General features: G+C 44.4%; 1 protein-coding gene across 1 annotated transcript in view; it reads right to left on the bottom strand.

The window, feature by feature from the left end:
* Positions 1-1,104: 1,104 nt before the first annotated feature.
* The window catches only part of actn1 (actinin, alpha 1), a 48,712-nt gene continuing 30,114 nt past the window's right edge, over positions 1,105-19,702 (bottom strand). Inside the window, exons 6-21 of the mRNA XM_080849979.1 lie at positions 18,603-18,681; positions 18,107-18,188; positions 15,879-15,964; positions 10,912-11,004; positions 10,104-10,334; positions 9,588-9,735; positions 9,072-9,222; positions 8,355-8,463; positions 7,133-7,273; positions 6,631-6,813; positions 6,236-6,370; positions 5,809-5,988; positions 5,273-5,419; positions 3,470-3,550; positions 2,170-2,328; positions 1,105-1,659 (exon numbers count right to left, since the gene is read on the bottom strand). Of these exons, the coding sequence (XP_080706105.1) occupies positions 1,501-1,659; positions 2,170-2,328; positions 3,470-3,550; positions 5,273-5,419; positions 5,809-5,988; positions 6,236-6,370; positions 6,631-6,813; positions 7,133-7,273; positions 8,355-8,463; positions 9,072-9,222; positions 9,588-9,735; positions 10,104-10,334; positions 10,912-11,004; positions 15,879-15,964; positions 18,107-18,188; positions 18,603-18,681 (2,164 nt within the window). The 3' untranslated portion in view covers positions 1,105-1,500. The remainder of the gene's footprint in view (positions 1,660-2,169; positions 2,329-3,469; positions 3,551-5,272; positions 5,420-5,808; positions 5,989-6,235; positions 6,371-6,630; positions 6,814-7,132; positions 7,274-8,354; positions 8,464-9,071; positions 9,223-9,587; positions 9,736-10,103; positions 10,335-10,911; positions 11,005-15,878; positions 15,965-18,106; positions 18,189-18,602; positions 18,682-19,702) is intronic.

Below are 19,702 nucleotides of genomic sequence, written 5' to 3'. Positions count from 1 at the left end.
TCTTGAGTTCATTTACCTAGGGTTGTCACTGCACCACATATTTGGAATACCCCCACATTTCCTACATCACTTCCCAAGCAACTGTAGTCTTTTTTTTTGTCTGGTGAACATACAGCAACTGTGAAAGCCAGGGTAGCCACACTTGAACTTGTTGACGTTATGAGACTAGAAGGTGAAAGTGAAACTAATTCTGATTGGCCACAGCAACACCCAAATATATAGGAGTAGGTTCCTTTAGGAGGGCCTGCACAGAAGACACCTAAGATGCTTCATAAACCACCTCCATTGCTGGATACAGCAATAAACTCCAGATCTACACATCCAGCCTCCTGCCTTTTGTTTATGAGTTAAAGACTCACACAACTTAACAAGGTTAAAAATAGAGTAATACAATAATCTTATAATAATATTTCCTTCAAGATATATTGAAATGTATTCATATAAGGCTCTAACCTGTTCCCATTAAACTCTAGCAAACATAGCTCAGCACTAGCACACACAATACAAGCTGTACTATTTCCAGTGTTAATATTCGTGCTGAGCTTATTTAGTGTTCTCTATGGTATTTCTATTGTCTTTCACACATTGAGTCAGTTACCTGGTGAGATGAAATTGCTCTTGTTGAAACAAAGGTGTACCTTCGTATGGCAAACAGGTGTCCATACAGAAACATAAGGGTGTGGTGACTGACACTTAAAGTACGTCATGAGGCTTACCCTTAATATTCCTCACAAACGCCAGCCATTAATGCTCACCCGGAATTAGAATTTTCTGTTTCATGACCAGTCATGGTAAATTATATAGGTAGCAATTTTCACATTTTAAATGGCTGTTAGGGCTGGTGGGCAAAATACTATCATCACTGGAAGGAGACTAGGTGTTCAGAGTTGTATGCAGGTTAGCGTTAAATACAGATGTGTTTAGCCTCTTCTTTTCTGATGGTGGAGTCCTTGGAAAATGTGACATATTTGTGTATCACCATTGGAAATGTTGGTGAAAAATAATTATGCATGTAGAAAAGAAGAGACAATGCTTGCCTTTTTTCTTTATTTTCACTTTTTGTTTCTTTTTTTTTCTCTCATTTTTTTTAATCAGGTGAAGAAAAATACCTTTTTTGTTCTGTATAATAAAATATGTTGACTTTATTCATTTTTATGAAGATAAAACAAAACAACAAGAACATAAAACGGAAATAAAATGAAAACTTATTTTTTTCTGTCTCCCTCATTGTAAACATGGGGAGTTGCTGCATTGCATGAGGATAAGCAAATGCAACAGACAGGTCGAAAGGGTTGGATGGGGAGTTGGATTGGGGAGGGTTGTTAAGACCAAAAAAAAAGAAAGGATCAGGGGTAGGAGGGGGGAGAAAGGTAAGGAGGGTAGAATGGAGGGAGGAAAGAAACGTACAAAAAATGCGCATTGCAATGGGCGGGGTAGAAGGGGCGGAGCAGGCAAGGCAGGAGAGTGTGCCACTGGCTGGCTGCCTCTCTCTGGCGGAGTTCAAAGGTCACTCTCTCCGTAGAGGGCGGTGGAGAAAGACATGTAGTCCAGAGCGCCAGGCACAGCGTCAGGGCCAGCGTAGGGCGCCATGCGGGCGATGCAGTATTCGGCCTGGTCAGGGGGCAGCTCACGGCGAAGCTCATCCGCCAGGATGTAGTTCTGGATGGGGGTGGTGGGAAGGGAGAGAATGAAAGGAGAGAAGATGAGAGGAGAGGAAAGGGAAGAGAGGTGGTGAAGAACAGAGGGGAGGGGAGTTCATTAGAGCAAAGAAGACAAAAAGGGATAATTAGGTAAAAACAAGATTGGTCTAATTTGAACTAAAAAAATCCTGCACATAAAATTGAAATTAGAGCTATTCGATTACATCCAATTTGAGTGGACAAGAAAAAAGCACAACGATTGCTTAACAATATTTGATGTTGAATATTTTTTAATTAATGACAAAAATAATGTTTTGTAATAATGTTTAGTAACTACCCTCCATCATCCTAACTTTATTTAATTATAATACTCGACCAATTCTCTCTGTCTATCTCTCTCAGTAATGTTATGGTGTAAGCTTTGTTAATTGGCATTTTAATGTTGTATGTTTTATCAGTGTAATTATGTAAGAGAGTTAGATAGAGATCTAATAAAGGAGTGTTAAACCACCCTCTCTGTAATCCTCACCTTGTCCCCAGCCAGTACTTTGAACGAGGCCACGACCTGGTCAGCAGTGTCTGTGTCGGCAGTCTCACGGGACATGAAGTCAATGAAGGACTGGAAATTGACCAGTCCCAACCTGTTGGGGTCCACGATGCTCATGATGCGGGCAAACTCTGCCTCTCCCTAGGAACAACACAGAGGAATTAACAGAGACACGGTTGTTTTGGCAAGGCAACCTGTCCAAAGTCATGAATGCAATAAAAAATGCAATCATGGTATGTTTCCGCTCCACATTATTTAATTACTTGAATTTTTAAGGGAATTCTTTTTATTCAAAGTAGAATTTTTAATACATAGGTAATAATATTTGATACCCCCAATGCATTATGTGCATATTTAAACATTTCATTCGCTGTGTAAGGCTCTGTGTCAGTTGATGCTGATTGTTAATAAGGATTTGCCTTTGTTGTCATTCTGGAGTAACATCTAGGGGGTGGTCATGTATAATGTAACTTTGACTCTACATAGGCTTCTGCTTCATTCTAAAGCATAACATGTACTGTAATCATGGCTTGATGGAAACCTTACCTGGTAATACATCACCACAGATCAAATACTCTTTTTAAATATATATATTTTAGAAACATAGATTTACTTTATATGAGATAGAAAGTGTGATGTTGAAAGAAAGACTGAAGTCAGACATAACAGCACAGAAGAACGGAAACACATATATCTAGCTATTTTTCAAACATTTTAAAAGGAGCACATTTTAAAGTAATATGAGTTTTGCAGGTTTCCGTTACATAATGTATAGGGGACGTGTGACTGAATGCTGTGGTTTTACCATATTGTAACCCATAGAGATGAGGCATTTTTTGAAGTCCTCCATTTCCACGAATCCTGTTTTCTTCTACAGGAGCCCATGAAGGACCAACACAACCAGGCGAAAAGAGAAGGGAACACAAGAAAAGAGAAGAAGAGAAGAGAAGAGAAGAGAAGAGAAGAGAAGAGAAGAGAAGAGAAGGGGAAGCAAAGGATAGAGGAAAGTACAGAAGATAGCAAAAGAAAGAGACAAGTCGAGAAGGGACCAGAGCGGAACAGAAGGCGAAGAGAGCAGAGGGGCAGAATCAAGACATCCCATTAAGGGATGGAAAAAGGGAGTGAGGGGATCCAAAACAGAAAAGATGAAAGGAGGACCAGGATATCGAACCAAAGAAAAGGCACAGAGGGAGGAAGGATAGAGAAGGGAAAAAAAAAACAGAAAAGAAAAAAAAGTCAGGTTAATGCAAAGTTTGGCTATAAAGGGGGTGTTGACAGGTACCTGTGGGTCGTTGGCGATATCGAAGCCCAGGCTGATCAGGCAGGCCTTGAACTCCTCAGCCCCCAGAGTGCCCGAGTGATCCTACGGTGCAGCGGGCAGCGCCAGGCATCGGGTGGCGGGCACAGGCATGCAGCAAACACACACACACAAACACACAGGGGAGTGGAGGGGTAGGAGGGGTGGTGAGGTTCAGTGAGGGTGTGGGGCATGCGGATGAGAGGGGTGGGGTGGGGGTGAGATGGAGAGGGGATGGGGGGCAGGAGGGGTGAGGTCAGGGGGAAGGGGGTGGGCATGCACCAAAGACAGAGAGACACAGAAACACACATTAGAGGGCTTAACACACAAACGTTAGGAACCTTGTGCAAGTGCTGGGGGCGTGTGTGTGTGTGTGTGTGGGTGTGTGTGTGTGTGTGTGTGTGTGTGTGTGTGTGTGTGTGAGGTGTCCTGGGCAGGGCATTCCAAGGCATTAGAGTGTGCAGGCGTGAAAGGCAGCTCTGTACAGCCTTATGTGTGGGTGGGCCAGTGGAAATCACTAACATCATGACCTGCACAATTGCACTTTACCTTCCATTAGCTATAGTCCTTTTGCAAGGGAAACAATAATTGGATAACACCACACACACACACACACACACACACACACCACACCACACCACACCACACCACACCACACAGACACACACACACACACACACACACACACACAGGCTCTATCTCTCTATGTATTTTTACTATCTATCTACACGTGTATATTTCTTACCATCACACACATCACACATCCATTTGAAGAAAACATGTAGCCATTATCTACACAACCTCCTTTAACAGACACTCTCTAATTCTTCAGAGAGATGAATAAAAGGTTAATAGTGGTATCTAATGGTGAATAGAGAAAGCACATCTTAATATATGACCCAGTTGAGCCAGTTTCTGTTTTGTGAATAGAAATATAGAGATCCAATGCATTGAATATAGCTACTGAGTGGACATTAGCATAGTTGTGGGAGAAGGTAATGGTAAGGCAATGGAGCGTTCCATCTGCATAGCATAGCATAGATGGGCTTTGTGTGTGCCTGTACTGGACCATGGGATGCTAAATAAGGAATCAGACACATCGGGTCATGTAAGTTACTGCATCCCTCTCTTGAGCCCTTTCTGTTCTGTAAACAATAAATGTGTGTGAGAGGGAGAGAGATAGAGAGACAGACAAGAGAGAGAGAGAGAGAAAAGAAAGAGTGTTTGCTATGGTTTTCTCTCCTCTTAAGTGCTGTTCATACTCTTAGGCACAAGATATAAACACCTCAGAGCCAGTGGTCGGGCCTCGAGGAACTGATAGAGGTCGGGCCTCGAGGTACTGTACTTTGTCTTTTTCTATTTTAGTCATTCTAACAATCCACCTCCTTGCATGGGCAGCTCGGGCATTCTCATGTAATACCAACAATGCTTAGTCTGTTGTACTAAACACGCACAATGTCTGCAGTTAGGACTAAACTCAACTCCTATCTTCGGTCTTTAAACCCAGAATCATTTGCTCACTTCAGGCCCTTAAATGTGGCTGTGTGGATGGCAAGAATACACACCAACATCTGCACTCTGAACACACACTCGACTGAACACCGTCAAAAAAATGGGAAACACACTTGACAACTTTTTTCCTTTTCAGTCTGCTCTTTTCTGAGTCTCACTCATCTTTGTGTTGCTCTCTATCACATCAGGCTGTCTCTCTCTCTGCCTGTCTGTCTGTCTGTCTGTCTGTCTGTCTGTGTTTCTCTCTCTGTCTGTCTGTCTGTCTCTCTCTCTTACCCTATCAAAGTGGTTGAAGGAGGCTCTGAACTCGTTAAGTTGTTCCTGGCTAATGCCTTTGGCGTCTCTGGTGAGGACCTGGTTCTCGATCTCGTTGATGGTGCGAGCAATCGTGGTGAGCAGCTGCTCCCAACCCACACGGATGTGCTGCAAAAACACAGAGAGACACAAGGGAAGAAGCGGACATTAGGAACAGGTTTTAAGTGTGTTAGGGTTATGATTGTGGTGTATGGTATAGTGGTGGTTTAGCACTGGTTGTGTGTGTGTGTGTGTGTGTGTGTGTGTCTGTGCATGATGGTGTATGTGTCATAGGCAGTTAGTAGGGTCTAGATAGTGTATGTGAGTGACTGTGTAAAAATGGACAGAAATGTGTAAATTAAAAGTATGTGTGCACACGTGTGTGTGTGTGTATGTGTTTGTGTGTGTGTGACAATGACTACTTCCATGGTTTAGTTGGTATGTTTGTGTGTGTGTGTGTGTGTGTGTGTGTGTGTGTGTGTGTGTGTGTGTGTGTGTGTGTGTGTGTGAATGACTACCTCCATGGTGTAGTTGGTATGTTTGTTGTCGAAGATGAGAGCTTCCTGAATGAGCTGGTGGTCGCCCTCCAGCTGGTCGATCTTTGGCTTATAGTTGACAATGCTCTTCTCATACTGACGCAGGTGAGTCAGCTGGTCCTCCAGGGTGCCATGCATCTCAATGGAGATACGGCCGATCTCCTGTAACACACACACACACACACACACATTTGTATGCATTAGTAGACAGAAATTCATAAATATCATGAGAATATGAACATATACTTTTGCATAACATTAGTAACATCCAAAACAATTTTCACTATATTTGACTTGAGAGAAAGGTATTCTGGGCATTTTAAGAGCTGGGTGGACTTAAAAAGAAAGGTGCAGAACACTTGTGTGTGTCAGCAGAGGTGAATAGATGATTTTCAAAAGGTGAACAGACCTCCATCTTGGTCTGGATCCAGGGCCCGATGACGTTGGCTTGGTTGGCGAACTGCCGCCTGAGTCGCTCGTTATTCTGCTGACGGGCGTGCTCCTCTATCAGAGCCTGATCTCTCTGAGGGACCAGCTGCCTGACCTGGGGCGAGAGAGAGAGAGAGAGAGAGATATATAGAAAGAGAGAGAGAGATAGAGAGAGAGAGAGAAAGAGAGGGGGGAGCGAGACAGAGATAGACAGAAAGACACAGCAAATATACAGTAGATTAAAAGTGCAATTTTTTGAAACAAACAACAAAGCTGTATTAACAGAAGTCAGACATATCTAAATCCGATAATACTGACAGAAGCAATGCCATGGCTTAAGTGCCTCAGCTGTGTGTGGCGGACTGGCCAACTCACCTTATCCCACTTGCCGTTGATCTCCTGAGGGTTGATGGTGGTGTAGGGGTTGATGCCAGCCATGTTGACGTGGTAGGTCTGCACGATCTTGGCGATCTCGTTGTGGATGCCCAGGATGGCCTGCCTCTCCTTGTCCGCCTCGGGGAGGGTGGCCTTGAACTGCTCATGGGCTGTACTCAAGCCCTACAACCAACACGCACGCATACATGCAACACAAACAGAGAGAAAGAATTGCAGATGGACACATATACAAACACAGTACTGCACACCATGATGACGCAAAGTAATACCATCAGTACACCAATATACTGTAGGTAGATATTAATTTATACCTGTGCCTCACTATCCCTGATCCAGCATGCATTCTAAACGGTAGGCACTATGTCTTGAAATTGCACGCATAGCCAGTAATGCACACTGTTTGTGCAAGCACACACAGAGGCACATATAGGCTACTGTCACACTTACACACACACACACACACACACACACACACACACACCTGTATCTCCTCGATGGTATGCACAATGAAGGTGTCCTGCAAGTCCTCCATGGCTCCCTCCATCCAGTTGTTGAAGGGGGCGGCACGCTTGGCAAACTCCAGATACAACTGGTCAATGGTCTCAAGCAGTTTCTCAGTCCGCTGTAACACACGCACATGTCAAAGGTGAGTACGTTTACGTTGTATGTTTATATGGATGAATGCAAGAATGGATGAATGAAGCATAGAAAGAGTAAATGACAGAGTATGTGTGTGTGTGTGTGTGTTTGTGTTTGTGTGTGTGCGCAAGAGAGAGAGTGTGACAGAGCTCATGTTCCATGGATTACTTTACATTAGGCCTAGAAACAAACACACACACACAGTAAACATTTTATTGACATTTATTTAATTTTATTACACTATATTTATCTGACCCCTTTGTATCAGCAACATGCCATATAAAACAACATGTCTTACATGCAGAGCGGCCAACCGTGAAAGGATTTTCTACAGCCAGGGCATTTTTATTATGACATTTGTAATCTGTGTTATCTGAAATCAATGCTGAGTCTCACTCGAGCACTTCTACCAGTCAAAAGAACCTGAGGTCAGAGGATGGATGCAACTTTTAGTTGGATGTTGGCAGGTACAACTGTTATGATTGCGGGAAGAGGCGTTCCTGTTTTCCACTGTAATGATTTATTTTGAATTTTTAATGTATTTCAAAATATTTATGGGAAGGGCTCAATGGATGCTGTGTTTTTTTACCATGATGTAGAAGTTCATAATGTAATTTTGTATAGGATTTGTTTGTTGATAGGTCGTGACTATTTAAGGAGCTGCGGCCGATCTGAGCTGAGCACAGCTGAGTATGGAAGCAGGCTGGGTTTTTGGCTGCACAACTCAAAAGCTCTTTTGCCTGACTTTAGGCAGGGCTTTATTTTGTATTTTAAGTTAGTGATTTAGTATTTCTATTTGTTTGTTTTGTGTTTTTTCATTCATCTGTTATTATCATTTTATCACTGTGCCTGCCGCTGTTTTTTAGGGTTGGAAATAAACCACCTTCATGGCATCACCAACCCTTTTGTGGCAACAGTTTTTTCATCACCTCTCGACAACCTCACAACAGAGAGAGATTGTGTGTGTGTGTGTGTGTGTGTGTGTGTGTGTGTGTGTGTGTGTGTGTGTGTGTGTGTGTGTGTGTGTGTGTGTGTGTGTGCGAGCGAGCGAGCGAGTGTGTTACCTGTAGAGCCTCACTACGTTTCTGAGTCAGTGCTCCCAGAGCGTCCCACTGATCACAGATCCTTTGGCATCGCCCATTCACACTGGGAGAGTCGTAGTAGTCTAACTCACTGTAACACACACAAACAAAAAAAGTCCAAACCTCCAGTTACACACACAGATTCCTCCTTTTTCATGTTTACCATAAATGTGCCGTTTCTTAACAGAGTCAATTTCCTCGATTCAGTGATTCATTCTATTTCTGTTCCACATTCAACCAAGATGAGTCAACCCAAAACAGCTCTGACACACACTTGGCCACTTCAAGCTTCACAAGTGCAAGTACAGCAATGGGCCTTTAGTGAAGCCTAATGGAGCCCACTGTGTACATTTTCAGGCCCATATTAGGTAGAGAAGGTAGGTATCCTTGGTAGCCAAATCTAGCACCGCAAAACTAAAGCAATTCAAACCTAGGCTCGCCAAGCCATACCTCCCTATCTGTCTTACTGTAGTGCCACAGTAATATTGATACCAATATTACCATCAAATGAGTGTGAAGCGTTCCTTCTGTCCCTTTTTAAGTTTAAGGATATCGTCTTGGGACAAATGGAATTATGCAGGATATTCAGATTTGTATCAATGTAAAACTTTAGGTTTGTTGTCATGTATTGGTGGAGCCCGTGTGGTCTAACCCAACCAGCCCTGAGGTAGCTTAGCAGTGAAAGTATGGGAGGCTTACTTGAGCTCCTGGGCGATGGCTGCGATCTGCTCCACCCGGTCCTGATGCGCGGCCAGGTCGCTCTCGAACGCCTCGTGCTTCTTCAGCAGGGCCTTGATCTCTGACAGCGTGGCCGTCTCATAGTCCCGATTGTGCAGCATCTCCTCCTTACCTGCAGGGGGAGGCAGAGGATTAGAGAAAGGCCGCTAAACCACTTTACAGTACAGACAAAAATAGACCTCACATTAGGAGTCTTGGATTAGGCTCAGGATTTTTGAATTAAATCAAAAGGTGCAGTTATTTCAGACTCATGTCAGTATTTCATGACATGGATATGCAGGGCTGTTGGTTTGTGTCTACATGCAACAAAGTCAATGAGAGTGAAAAAACTGAGAAAGAGAGGGAGTAAGAGAGAAAGTCAATGAGAGTGAATAAAACAGAGAGAGAGAGAGGGAGTAAGGGAGAAAGTCAATGAGAGTGAATAAAATGGAGAGAGAGAGAGGGAGGAAGAGAGAAAGTCAATGTGTTTGAAAATACCTTCGGTCCATGCTTCATGGATGGCAGCTTTCTGGCGGAACTTCTCGGCGAGGTGGTCGAGTCTCTCCAGCCTGCGGATCTCATTCAGCAGCCACTCCTCATAGCCCTTCTCAGCACCCTCCAGGGATCCCCATGCATTAGCAATGTCCTGGACACACACACACACACACAAACACAAACACACAAACACACACACACACACACACACACACACACACACACACACACACACACACACACACACACACACACACACACACAAACAGACACACACACACACACATAAACACACACATAAACACACATACATAAACACACACACACACACACACACACACACATAAACACATGCACATACAAAGTGCACAGATACACGCACAGAACAGTCATCCACACACATACCACACAGACAGAAATGATGTCAAGAGACATATTACAAAACTGCTCTGAAAGAAAACCATAAACTCCTAAGTGTCTAAACAAACGGTCCATTAACGCTAGTGAAGTCCCACTCACCGACACCATCTTGCCCTCGGAGGGCATGAAGGCGGGGCGGTTGCTGAGGCGCAGCTTGGTCTGCAGCGTGTTGAAGTTGATCTCCAGCTGGCACTTCTCCTGCACCTTGGGCGGCTTGTGCTGGCGCCGGTAGTCGCGGAAGTCCTCCAGCTTCTGCTGCATGGCCGTCATGGTGTTCTCGGGGGCACGGTTCTCCAGCCACGGGATGGTGCGACGGATCCACTCCAGCAGCTGATGGAGAGAGAGAGAGAGAGAGAGAGAGAGGAAAGAGGAGAGGATCGAGAAGGTGGAGGAAAAAAGGAGAGAGTGCATGCAGGATGGATGGATGGATGGATGAATGGATGGATGCAGGGTGGAGGAGACAGACAGTGTTGAAGGAAACAGTGAATGATGCAGGAGAAACAGGGGGCAGAGGAGGAAGACAGAGAGATAGAGGGTGAGTTTGACTTTGAGATTACAATATACAAAAACATGGCTGAGAACACCATACTATCCCCTTATCTAATCAATGGACTTAGTGTGAATGTCTGCTTTCATATTCTGTGTGCTTAGATCTAGTACGCGTATTATAACAGTAACAGCCAATGTGTCAGCGTGAGTCAGTAAGTGTGTGTGTGTGTGTGTGTGTGTATGAGATATATGATTTCCTACACTCAGCAGTGTGAAAGCCCTCTGGTGAAAACACTGAGGGTTGTGGGGTATAGGGTAGGAACAGCCGGATGGATAGTATGGAGGAGGGAGAGAGAGAGATGAGGGCTGTGTGTGTGTGTGTGTGTATGTGTGTGTGTTTGAGTGTCTGTCGGCTCACATCGCTGGCCAGCTTTTCGTAGTCCTCCATGAGCTGTTCATTCTCCTGATTGACAGCCAGCACTTTGCAGATGCGATTGGCCGCCGTCTCCGCCTAGAAGATAAACACACGCATGGCATGAGAATAAAACAACATGGTGATGGAGTGTGTGTGTGTGTGTGTGTGTGTGTGTGTGTGTGTGTGTGTGTGTGTGTGTGGCCCCTAAATAAAAGCTGGCTCACTTTTACCAACACGAGCTACGCTACATTCTTTTATTCATCCTTAATATAACATCAATTATTTTTGTAAAACTCATATTAATTGATAATGCAAATCTCTATGGAGGGTCCAAAACCCTCTGTGGTAAAGGAGGGAGCCTTCCTGATCTATTGGGCAGTTTAAGTGGTGCTATACAGGACATCCTGTATCTCCCTGCTGTACTTTTCACTGAGCTGAAGGAACCTACACACGCACACACACACACACACACACACACACACACACACACACACACACACACACACACACACACGCTCACACACACACACACTCACAAACACACAGAGGGACTCGGGACAGGAAAGACCCTTCATCTCACTGCTAACTGCTTCCTCTCTCCATACACTTTCCAATGTTGGCTTAATCTTTAAATAGGCTGCATATGTGAAAGGGGGACGTTGAGTTGTCCTGCTATATGCTATTCAAAGCTTCAGGAGTCTGGGGTTTCCATGGAAAAGAACACCCGCTCATGTCGCAGAGACCCATCCAAATTTTTCAAATCCACACGTTGGAGTCAGGTATCTGGAGTACCTATTAACCCCTATCATCACCGGAGTAGAGTCCATTTAAATCCTCTATGTGAGTGTGGGATGCTTTTTTAATTACATTTGGTGATTTAGCTTGAAACACTTTCTTTTTGTGTCATGCATAAACAAGTGTGACTATGTATACTTGTGTAAGTGTGTGTGTGTTTGTGTAAATGAGTGTGTGTGTGTGTGTGTTTATGTCAGGTAAGGGTCACCTCATGCCCAGTATATGCTGACTAGGCTTTCTTACATCCAAAATCATGTAGTGTGTGTTAAAGAAAGGAGGAAGATAGATTACACTTCCACAATAAATCTTTCCTCTCGTTTCTGTTTTTGCCAAACTAACATACTGTGAAGGTTAAGGGGAAACACAAGGGCCCATGGAAACACACACACACACACACACACACACACACACACACACACACACACACACACACAAACTCACTCACATTGGGCTGTAAAATAAATCAAGTTACCAAATATATTGAAATAGTTTATCTGGCTTCCACGAGTTGATAAGATATTTTCAAGTTCAGATTAATTTTGAAAAACAGCAGCAACAGATAAAAAGCCAAAGTTTAACATAGGAGTGAACATACCTCACAGCTGCTTTGCAAAACTACACTGTGTGTGTGTGGGTGTGTGTGTAAGTGTGCGCGTTGAACAATGAATCACAAACGTGTCTTCAGTGCATTCCATCCAAGCGATGGAAAGATGGAATATTCCAGAATCTTATGCTGAGGATCAGGAGAAGCATGGCGGAATTTATGACCTTCCCTCCTTCACACAGAAACAAATGAGCACACACACACACACACACGCAAAGGCTCAGGAAGTGCCAAGTGACCTTATAAGGTCAGACAAGATGACTTCAAGCTGTGCCTCGTAATCCACACACAGTTAGTTTACCTTCTTAAACATAAACACACACACACGCACACACACACCTACACACTCACGGATGAGTCACAGTCCCACACAGTGTTGGACATGTGATAAACTACAGCAGGACAGTTTCTGGAGCCATGACAAGGGACCTTCTCTGAATGTGTGCTTGTGTATGTGTGTGTGTGTGTGTGTGTATATATGTGTGTGTGTGTGTGTGTGTGCACTTGTCCTGAGGGTAATGAGGGCACTTGTACTGAGGGTCCTGATGAGTAATTTTCCCATACAGGCGTGTGTGTGTGTGTGTGTGTGTGTGTGTGTGTGTGTGTGTGTGTGTGTGTATGTGTGTGTGTGTGTGTGTGTGTGTTTGTGTGTGTGTGTGTGTGTGTACCTCCCCTTTAGAAAATATCTTTATCATGTTCAGATTAGGGTCTGGATCACCAGCTGACAGCATTCTCAAGCTTCTTGGAGCCCGCTGATCTCCTATCACACCTATAACTGAAACCTTTTGGCTGCTGGCTCAGTCTGAGGACATGTGCATGCCAACTGTCTCCTTTATAACCTTCATAACATCCCATCATTTACCCAGAGTGGTTGAACATATAGATCTACCCTTAGTGATGTTTACATAAAATGTTTGGAAGGGGGGGGTAAGTGGGGGCCTTCAATAGGGGCTGCCACTACACAAGAGGACTGACTGAGTCAGCGGTATAAAGATTTGTCCGGATTGTTCTAGACTGTTCCCCACTGTACTGAGGTGGGCACGGGTCACTGGGAGCTTTTGTGTGCTGTCCTGTTCTGGCTCCTCTCCTCTCGCTGGGCTTTTGGCTGTTCTGTCTCTGCCGTTTCTGTCCAAACTCCTGTCAGGTGGCGTGCTATGGCCTCACAGCGGGGTGCTGCTGACACACCACAGTAACGCTGGGCTTTTACATAACATATAACATGCAGACAAACACACACACACACACACACGTACATGCAAGCACGTACACACGCGCGCACACACATCCCTACTGATGGCAACAGCAGACTGTGACACCTTGGCAACACAGCGAGGGCTGACTCGATCCAGAACACATGCAGAGAGAGAGAGAGAGAGAGAGAGAGAGAGAGAGAGAGAGAGAGAGAGAGAGAGAGAGAGAGAGAGAGAGAAAGAAAGGAAGAGAAAAATAGAGAGAAATAGACACAAAAAAAGACAGGAGGAGAGAGTGAGGAAAAGGGAGAGTGGCAGAGTAAGAGAGAGATAGATAGACAGATGAAAAGAGATCGTTAGATAGAGAGATGGGGGAGAGTGTTTATGTCTGTGCCAGCCTGGTGCTGCACTGTGCCATCAGAAGCTGCTTTAGCCTCTCTACAGGGGGGATATTACTCCATTAGAGAGGCCACACACACACACACACACACACACACACACACACACAGAGACACAGACACAGACACACACACACACACACACACACACACACACACACACACACACACACACACAAAACAATGACACAACCATGACACAAACTCACACTGACAGAAAGACGGTCATTAACACAGCCATATGCTTCGTACAGTCTGCGCTCAAAGTGATGTGTACTTGTATAAGGGATAATGAACAGCACAATGTTCAGCTAGAAAATGGTGTACATGTAGGAGGTAATATGGCCCTTGCAGTGGCGTGAAAGTGCTAAGTCGATGCACCAATAACTACTTCATAGTTCTCGATTTAAGACTAACCTTACTTCATAGTTGTTGCATTAAGACTAGACCCCACTTCATACTTGTGGCTAAAAGAATATAAATTGACATTCTTAATAATAGGTCAAATTGATGTGCATTATTTTCAATAAATGAACTGTGTGCTTATACATAGAATTGTGACATATATTTACATGTCTTTACAGCATACAAAAACGTACACACATTTCACATATTTTTCTGCACTACTATATCATTGCTAATATGCCCTGTATAGTAAATTGCTGCTGTGGGAATTAAATAACCCTCTAGCCTCTAGAATGAGGCTTTTTCCTGGTTTGTGCAGAGTGCAGATTTCTTACACACATACATATAAGTGTATGTGTGTTTTCATGGGAGTGGTAATGGGTGTGTGTGATTACGTAACATAAATCCATCATTATTATTATATATAAGACTGCAGACATGGTAAAATGATGGAAATCAATGATAAGGAATGGCTCACAATGATGGGCTATCTGCCAGAGGAAGGTGTTTAATTTGAGTAATGGTAAGAGCAGCTGTTGGTTCGTGTGTTACTGGTGAGATCAAGTGCTTAATGATCAGTGTATCGATGATATCAGCTTTGTTGTGTTTGGTTGATGCTTATCATAAGTTGAAAAAACAATGTTTTCCGATTAGCTGCTTGCGCCGGTAGGTGATTTCTGATTGGTGGGAAGATGTTGACAGCTCACCTTCTGCTTGCCTGAGAAGGCGTGGTAATAACACGAGACATAAGTCATGACGGCTTTCTCATCTGGCCTCAACGTGCTAATGATATCTGCCCCGGAACCAGAGGAGAGAGGGAGGGACAGAGAGGGAGAGAGAGAAAGAGAAAGCCGGAGGGGAAAAGAGGGAGAGAGGAAGAGGAAGAGAGAAAATGCGCAGAGTAAAAGTGTGCAGACACAAGAGGTCAGGAGGTCAGCTTAAGGCACAAAGAGCAGCGGGAGGCGATGGTGGGCAGCAGCTATCTCCGGTCTGTGGGGAGCACGGTTGACATGACACCGGCCAGCCTATCGGCAGGTGGGGTGGGAGGAGCGTATATCAAATTAGGATGACTCATGGCTTTGACAGTTTCCAGGGTGGTACATATTGGGTAGAAAGACACACACAGGCATGCACCCATGCACACACACTCACTGGCTAGGTATCAATGTATCAGAGTATCAGAGAAATACACTGAGGAAATCTCTTAAGATGGATGATAAGAATAGGCAAATCTTTAGACAAGGTAAAGAGGCTGGTTGTTATTGGAGACCGGAGCTGCTTTTGCGTGCCCACCGTAGCCTGCTGACTCAGGACAGAGTTCATTTTCCAGCATGCACTTTAAGGAGGCATGCCACCACCCATGCGGTAAGAGGCAGGGTGTGAGGCCAGAGGTAGGTGGCTCTGCAGAAAGAGAGAGAACCACGTGGTTAAGAGACAAACAGTTAGACAGAGAAACAGACGGGCGGACAACTGGAACCCAGGAAGTGAAGGGAGGAAGTTGATGTGAGAGGAGGAGGGGTAGGGGGTCAGTCTGGAGGGAGAACGTTTGTTGAGGGATGCTGTTGCATCCTGGGATACCTTCTGGGCGCCAGAGAAGGCATGGTAGAAGCTAGAGACGTAGGTCATGATGGCCTTCTCGTCTGGACGGGCTGTACCAACGATGTCTGCAGAGAGAGGGGGGGTCAGGTTAGGGAGTAGGCAGGGAGTGTGTGGGGGGAGGGGTGGTTAAACAGGTCACACTATCGACCACTGAGCCCAGAGCGAATGGACCGTTGTCATTAGAGAGTGCAAACACAATCCATCACAAAGTGCTTATTGACAATGAAAAATGAAGTTAGAGACAACACTGTGCTTATACCCTAGTTCATTTTGACAGGGAGGAAATTGGCCATTTAAAATCTAAATGCATATAGAATTTTGGACACCATTCCAGTTACAAACTTCAATCATGTGTTTGAATAAATGACAAATGATGAATATGTGAATTGAATAAATAAAAAATACACATTCATAGACATGGCAAACAACACATACACTGCACAAAATGTATGCTAAACTGTAAAAAAGAAAAACATCATTATTATCATCCCAGAACTCAAACGTCACACCGTAGTAGCTCACCAGTTTCTCCTTAATAGACTCAATACAAGCTGATGGTCTGTGGAAATATTTTTGTCAAAGAATATTTACAAGGAGTCAGTGTTTCCTCTCTCTCTCTCTCTTACTTTCAATAACAAATAATTACGTTTTGTTTTCTCACAACTGTTCTACACCTTTTCTAAAAGAGATATAAGGTCAGGCTTCTACCTGATGTTCTCTCTCCCGCTCTCTGTCTTTTGAAACATTTCTCTCCCTCTCACTTTTTTTTACACAAAATTGAAAAGGAAGAAAGAGAAGAGAGGAGAGACTGTTCCTAAGCATGATTCTCTCTTTCTCTATATATGTATGAGCACAAGCCAGCAATATTTGAATCTGGAAATGCTAAAGCAGCCCTGCCTGACAGAATAATACAGTGTAAAAGTGTAGCAGTTGGACACACACACACACACACACACACACACACACACAAAAGTGGGAATGGGGAAAGTTGGAGACACCCACACACTTATAATGAAACACACACACATCCGCTTACACATTGATACACACACACACACGCAAACACATTCATACACACACACACACACGCAAACACATTCATACACACACACCTGGTTAGGCTCGCAGAAGCCTATATTTAGCCACTGATCTAACCCTGTTACAGTGAGACACACTGGGAACAGTAGCTTAAAAGAACTGAAAAGTGGAAATGGATCTGTGTGTGCATGTGAGTGTGAGTGTGAGTGTGAGTGTGTGTGTGTGTGTGTGTGTGTGTGTGTGTGTAGGTGTGTGTGTGTGTGTGTGTGTGTGTGTGTTTGTGTGCTCGTGAGTGTGTGTCTGTCTGTCCGTCTGTCTGTCTGTTTGACAAGCAGTCACTTTTTCAATTCCTCCAGCTGAAAAATCCTGCCGAGAAAGAGTCTTGGGGGAAGCTGAAGGCTGGAATAAAAGAACACTGTTACCTTGCTGAGCCAACACCGGCAAACACACCTGCTCTGGGTGAACCGCTCCCCCTCCTGTGCCAAACACCTCCCAAACACCCCTCCCCCAAACCCCCAGGCCAGGAGACAGAAGCACTTTGTGGCCAACCAAAACACTAAGTAGTACACTACCTCAGTGTACTCTCTCTCTCTCCCTCTCTCTCTCTCTCTCTCTCTCTCTCTCTCTCTCTCTCTCTCTCTCTCTCTCTCTCTCTCTCGCTCTCTCTCTCTCTCTCTCTCTCTCTCTCTCTCTCTCTCTCTCTCGCTCTCTCTCTCTCATCTCAAAACTAAAGTCCTCGTTAACCAGACATTGTTTATAATTACCCCCACCATTCTGGCGGTTAACAGCAGGTTCATAGCAGGGTCTGGTAACCCTATCTGTGAGGGGTCGGCATGAAAGCAGGTTTTTGTTCCAAACCGACACACCTGAGCCCTTTTGGGTAATCAGCTGATCTCAGTCTTCACACACGCCTGAGCAGCTGGATCGGGTTTGCTGCTGTTTGTGTGAAAGGAGAGGCAGGTGAAGATAAGGGCAGGCCAGGTTTCTACAAGGCCTTCTGGTCACTGCACGGCCACTTCAACAGGGAGGTTTACTCCAGTGCTGTTGTAGGCTTAGGATGAAGTCTTATGTCAGCTCCAGGTTAAGTGAGTGGCTGGGGAGAAGGCTGTTTCCTGGGCTGGAGAATGAACGTACTTAATCAAGAACACACACACTAACGCAGATTTTACCTTCTGCGTCCAACATTTTGGGGATGTCCAGGTACTTCTCAGCTACATCAAATGCTGTGTTCAGATTGGTCATCGGGTCATCCTAACGGGGAAGAAAATGTCAGAAGTGTCAGAATTTGTGTGAATATATATTTGTTACTCTGTGCACGTTTGCATTTGTGTATCTGTGTAAAGGTGTGTGAGTACATGTGTCTCTGTGTGTGTGCATGCGATAGTGTACATGTGTTCATCAGGGTTCCCATCCAAAATTGCATACTAGTCCCTAAGGTTGTTCTTCATTATTGAATGTTGTGTTCATGTGTTCATGTGTGTCTTGGTGTGTGTCTTGGTGTGTATGTTAGGGAGTGTGTGTGTGTGTGTGTGTGTGTGTATGTATGTGTGTGTGTGTGTGTGTGTGTGTGTGTGTGTGTGTGTGTGTGTGTGTGTGTGTGTGTGTGTGTGTGTGTTAGTGTTCGTGTGTGGGGGTGCATTTCTGTGTGTAGCCTGATACACTCACTTTCCGAAGTTTTCCATAATCAATGAGTTCTGGACGATGTCTATGAATGAGAGCACAGAAGCCCAGCCCATCTTTCCAACTGTGGAGTAAAAACAAGAAAAAGATAGAAGTTGATAGCTAACAGCGTAAATTGAGAATGACAAAATGAGACAGCTCCATGAACAACTTCTCCCCCTTTCTTCCAATAACAAATGATTACGTTGTGTTTTCTCACAACCATGCTACAGGCCCGATGTTCTCTCTCAGCATTTCTCTCCCTCTTCCTTTTTTTACACAAAATTCAACAGGAAGAAAGAGAAGAGAGGAGAGGCTGTTCCTAAACATGATTCTGGCCCTCTCCACTCTCTCCCTAATAGCTGTCATAAGACACCACTCTCAGGTCTACACACACACACACACACACACACACACACACACACACACACACACACACACACACACACACACACATGTTCACTCATGGGTTTCTTTCTCTTTTACAAACACACACACACACACACACTCACATTTTCACTCATGATCTCTCTCTCTTTTACAAACACACACACACGTGCAAACACACACACACACACACACACACAAAGGCAAACAGGAGACAAGGAGAGAGGAGTGGTGGAAAGAGCAAGAAAATCAAGAAACATTCGTCAGGAGGAGGGAAAAGAGGGAGCGAGAGAGAGAGAGAGAGAGAGAGAGAGGGTATTGTTCTGCACTCTTTGATGACCCTTCATCTTCACTGACTGCTATCGCTTCATCTCCCAGGATGATCCCACATCAAAGGCATTTTTCCCAGAATGCAAAGCACCGCTGTTATTACTCCACCCGTCCTGGACAAAGGTGAAGTAACCCCACCTCCCTGGACCTCCTTCATGCCATCCATCTCTTCATCTCTTTCCATCTCTGCTCTGCTCTACTCTTCTCTCTGGACTCGGCTATCCATTCCAGGCCAAATCATTTCTCTCATTTCAACAGTTTTCTCTCTACGCTTCTCTATCCCCCTCTCTTTTCTGGCCTTATCTATTTTTTCCTCATGAATATTTTGAGTACTGCACTGCCGATAAAACAATATGTTCAATAGGTATTCAGCAGATTGAGAAACATTA

Source organism: Sprattus sprattus (genome assembly GCF_963457725.1).
Source record: "Sprattus sprattus genome assembly, chromosome: 13".
Taxonomy (NCBI): domain Eukaryota; kingdom Metazoa; phylum Chordata; class Actinopteri; order Clupeiformes; family Clupeidae; genus Sprattus; species Sprattus sprattus.
Note: the sequence above shows the minus strand (reverse complement) of the source record. Positions and strands in the feature narration are given on the sequence as shown.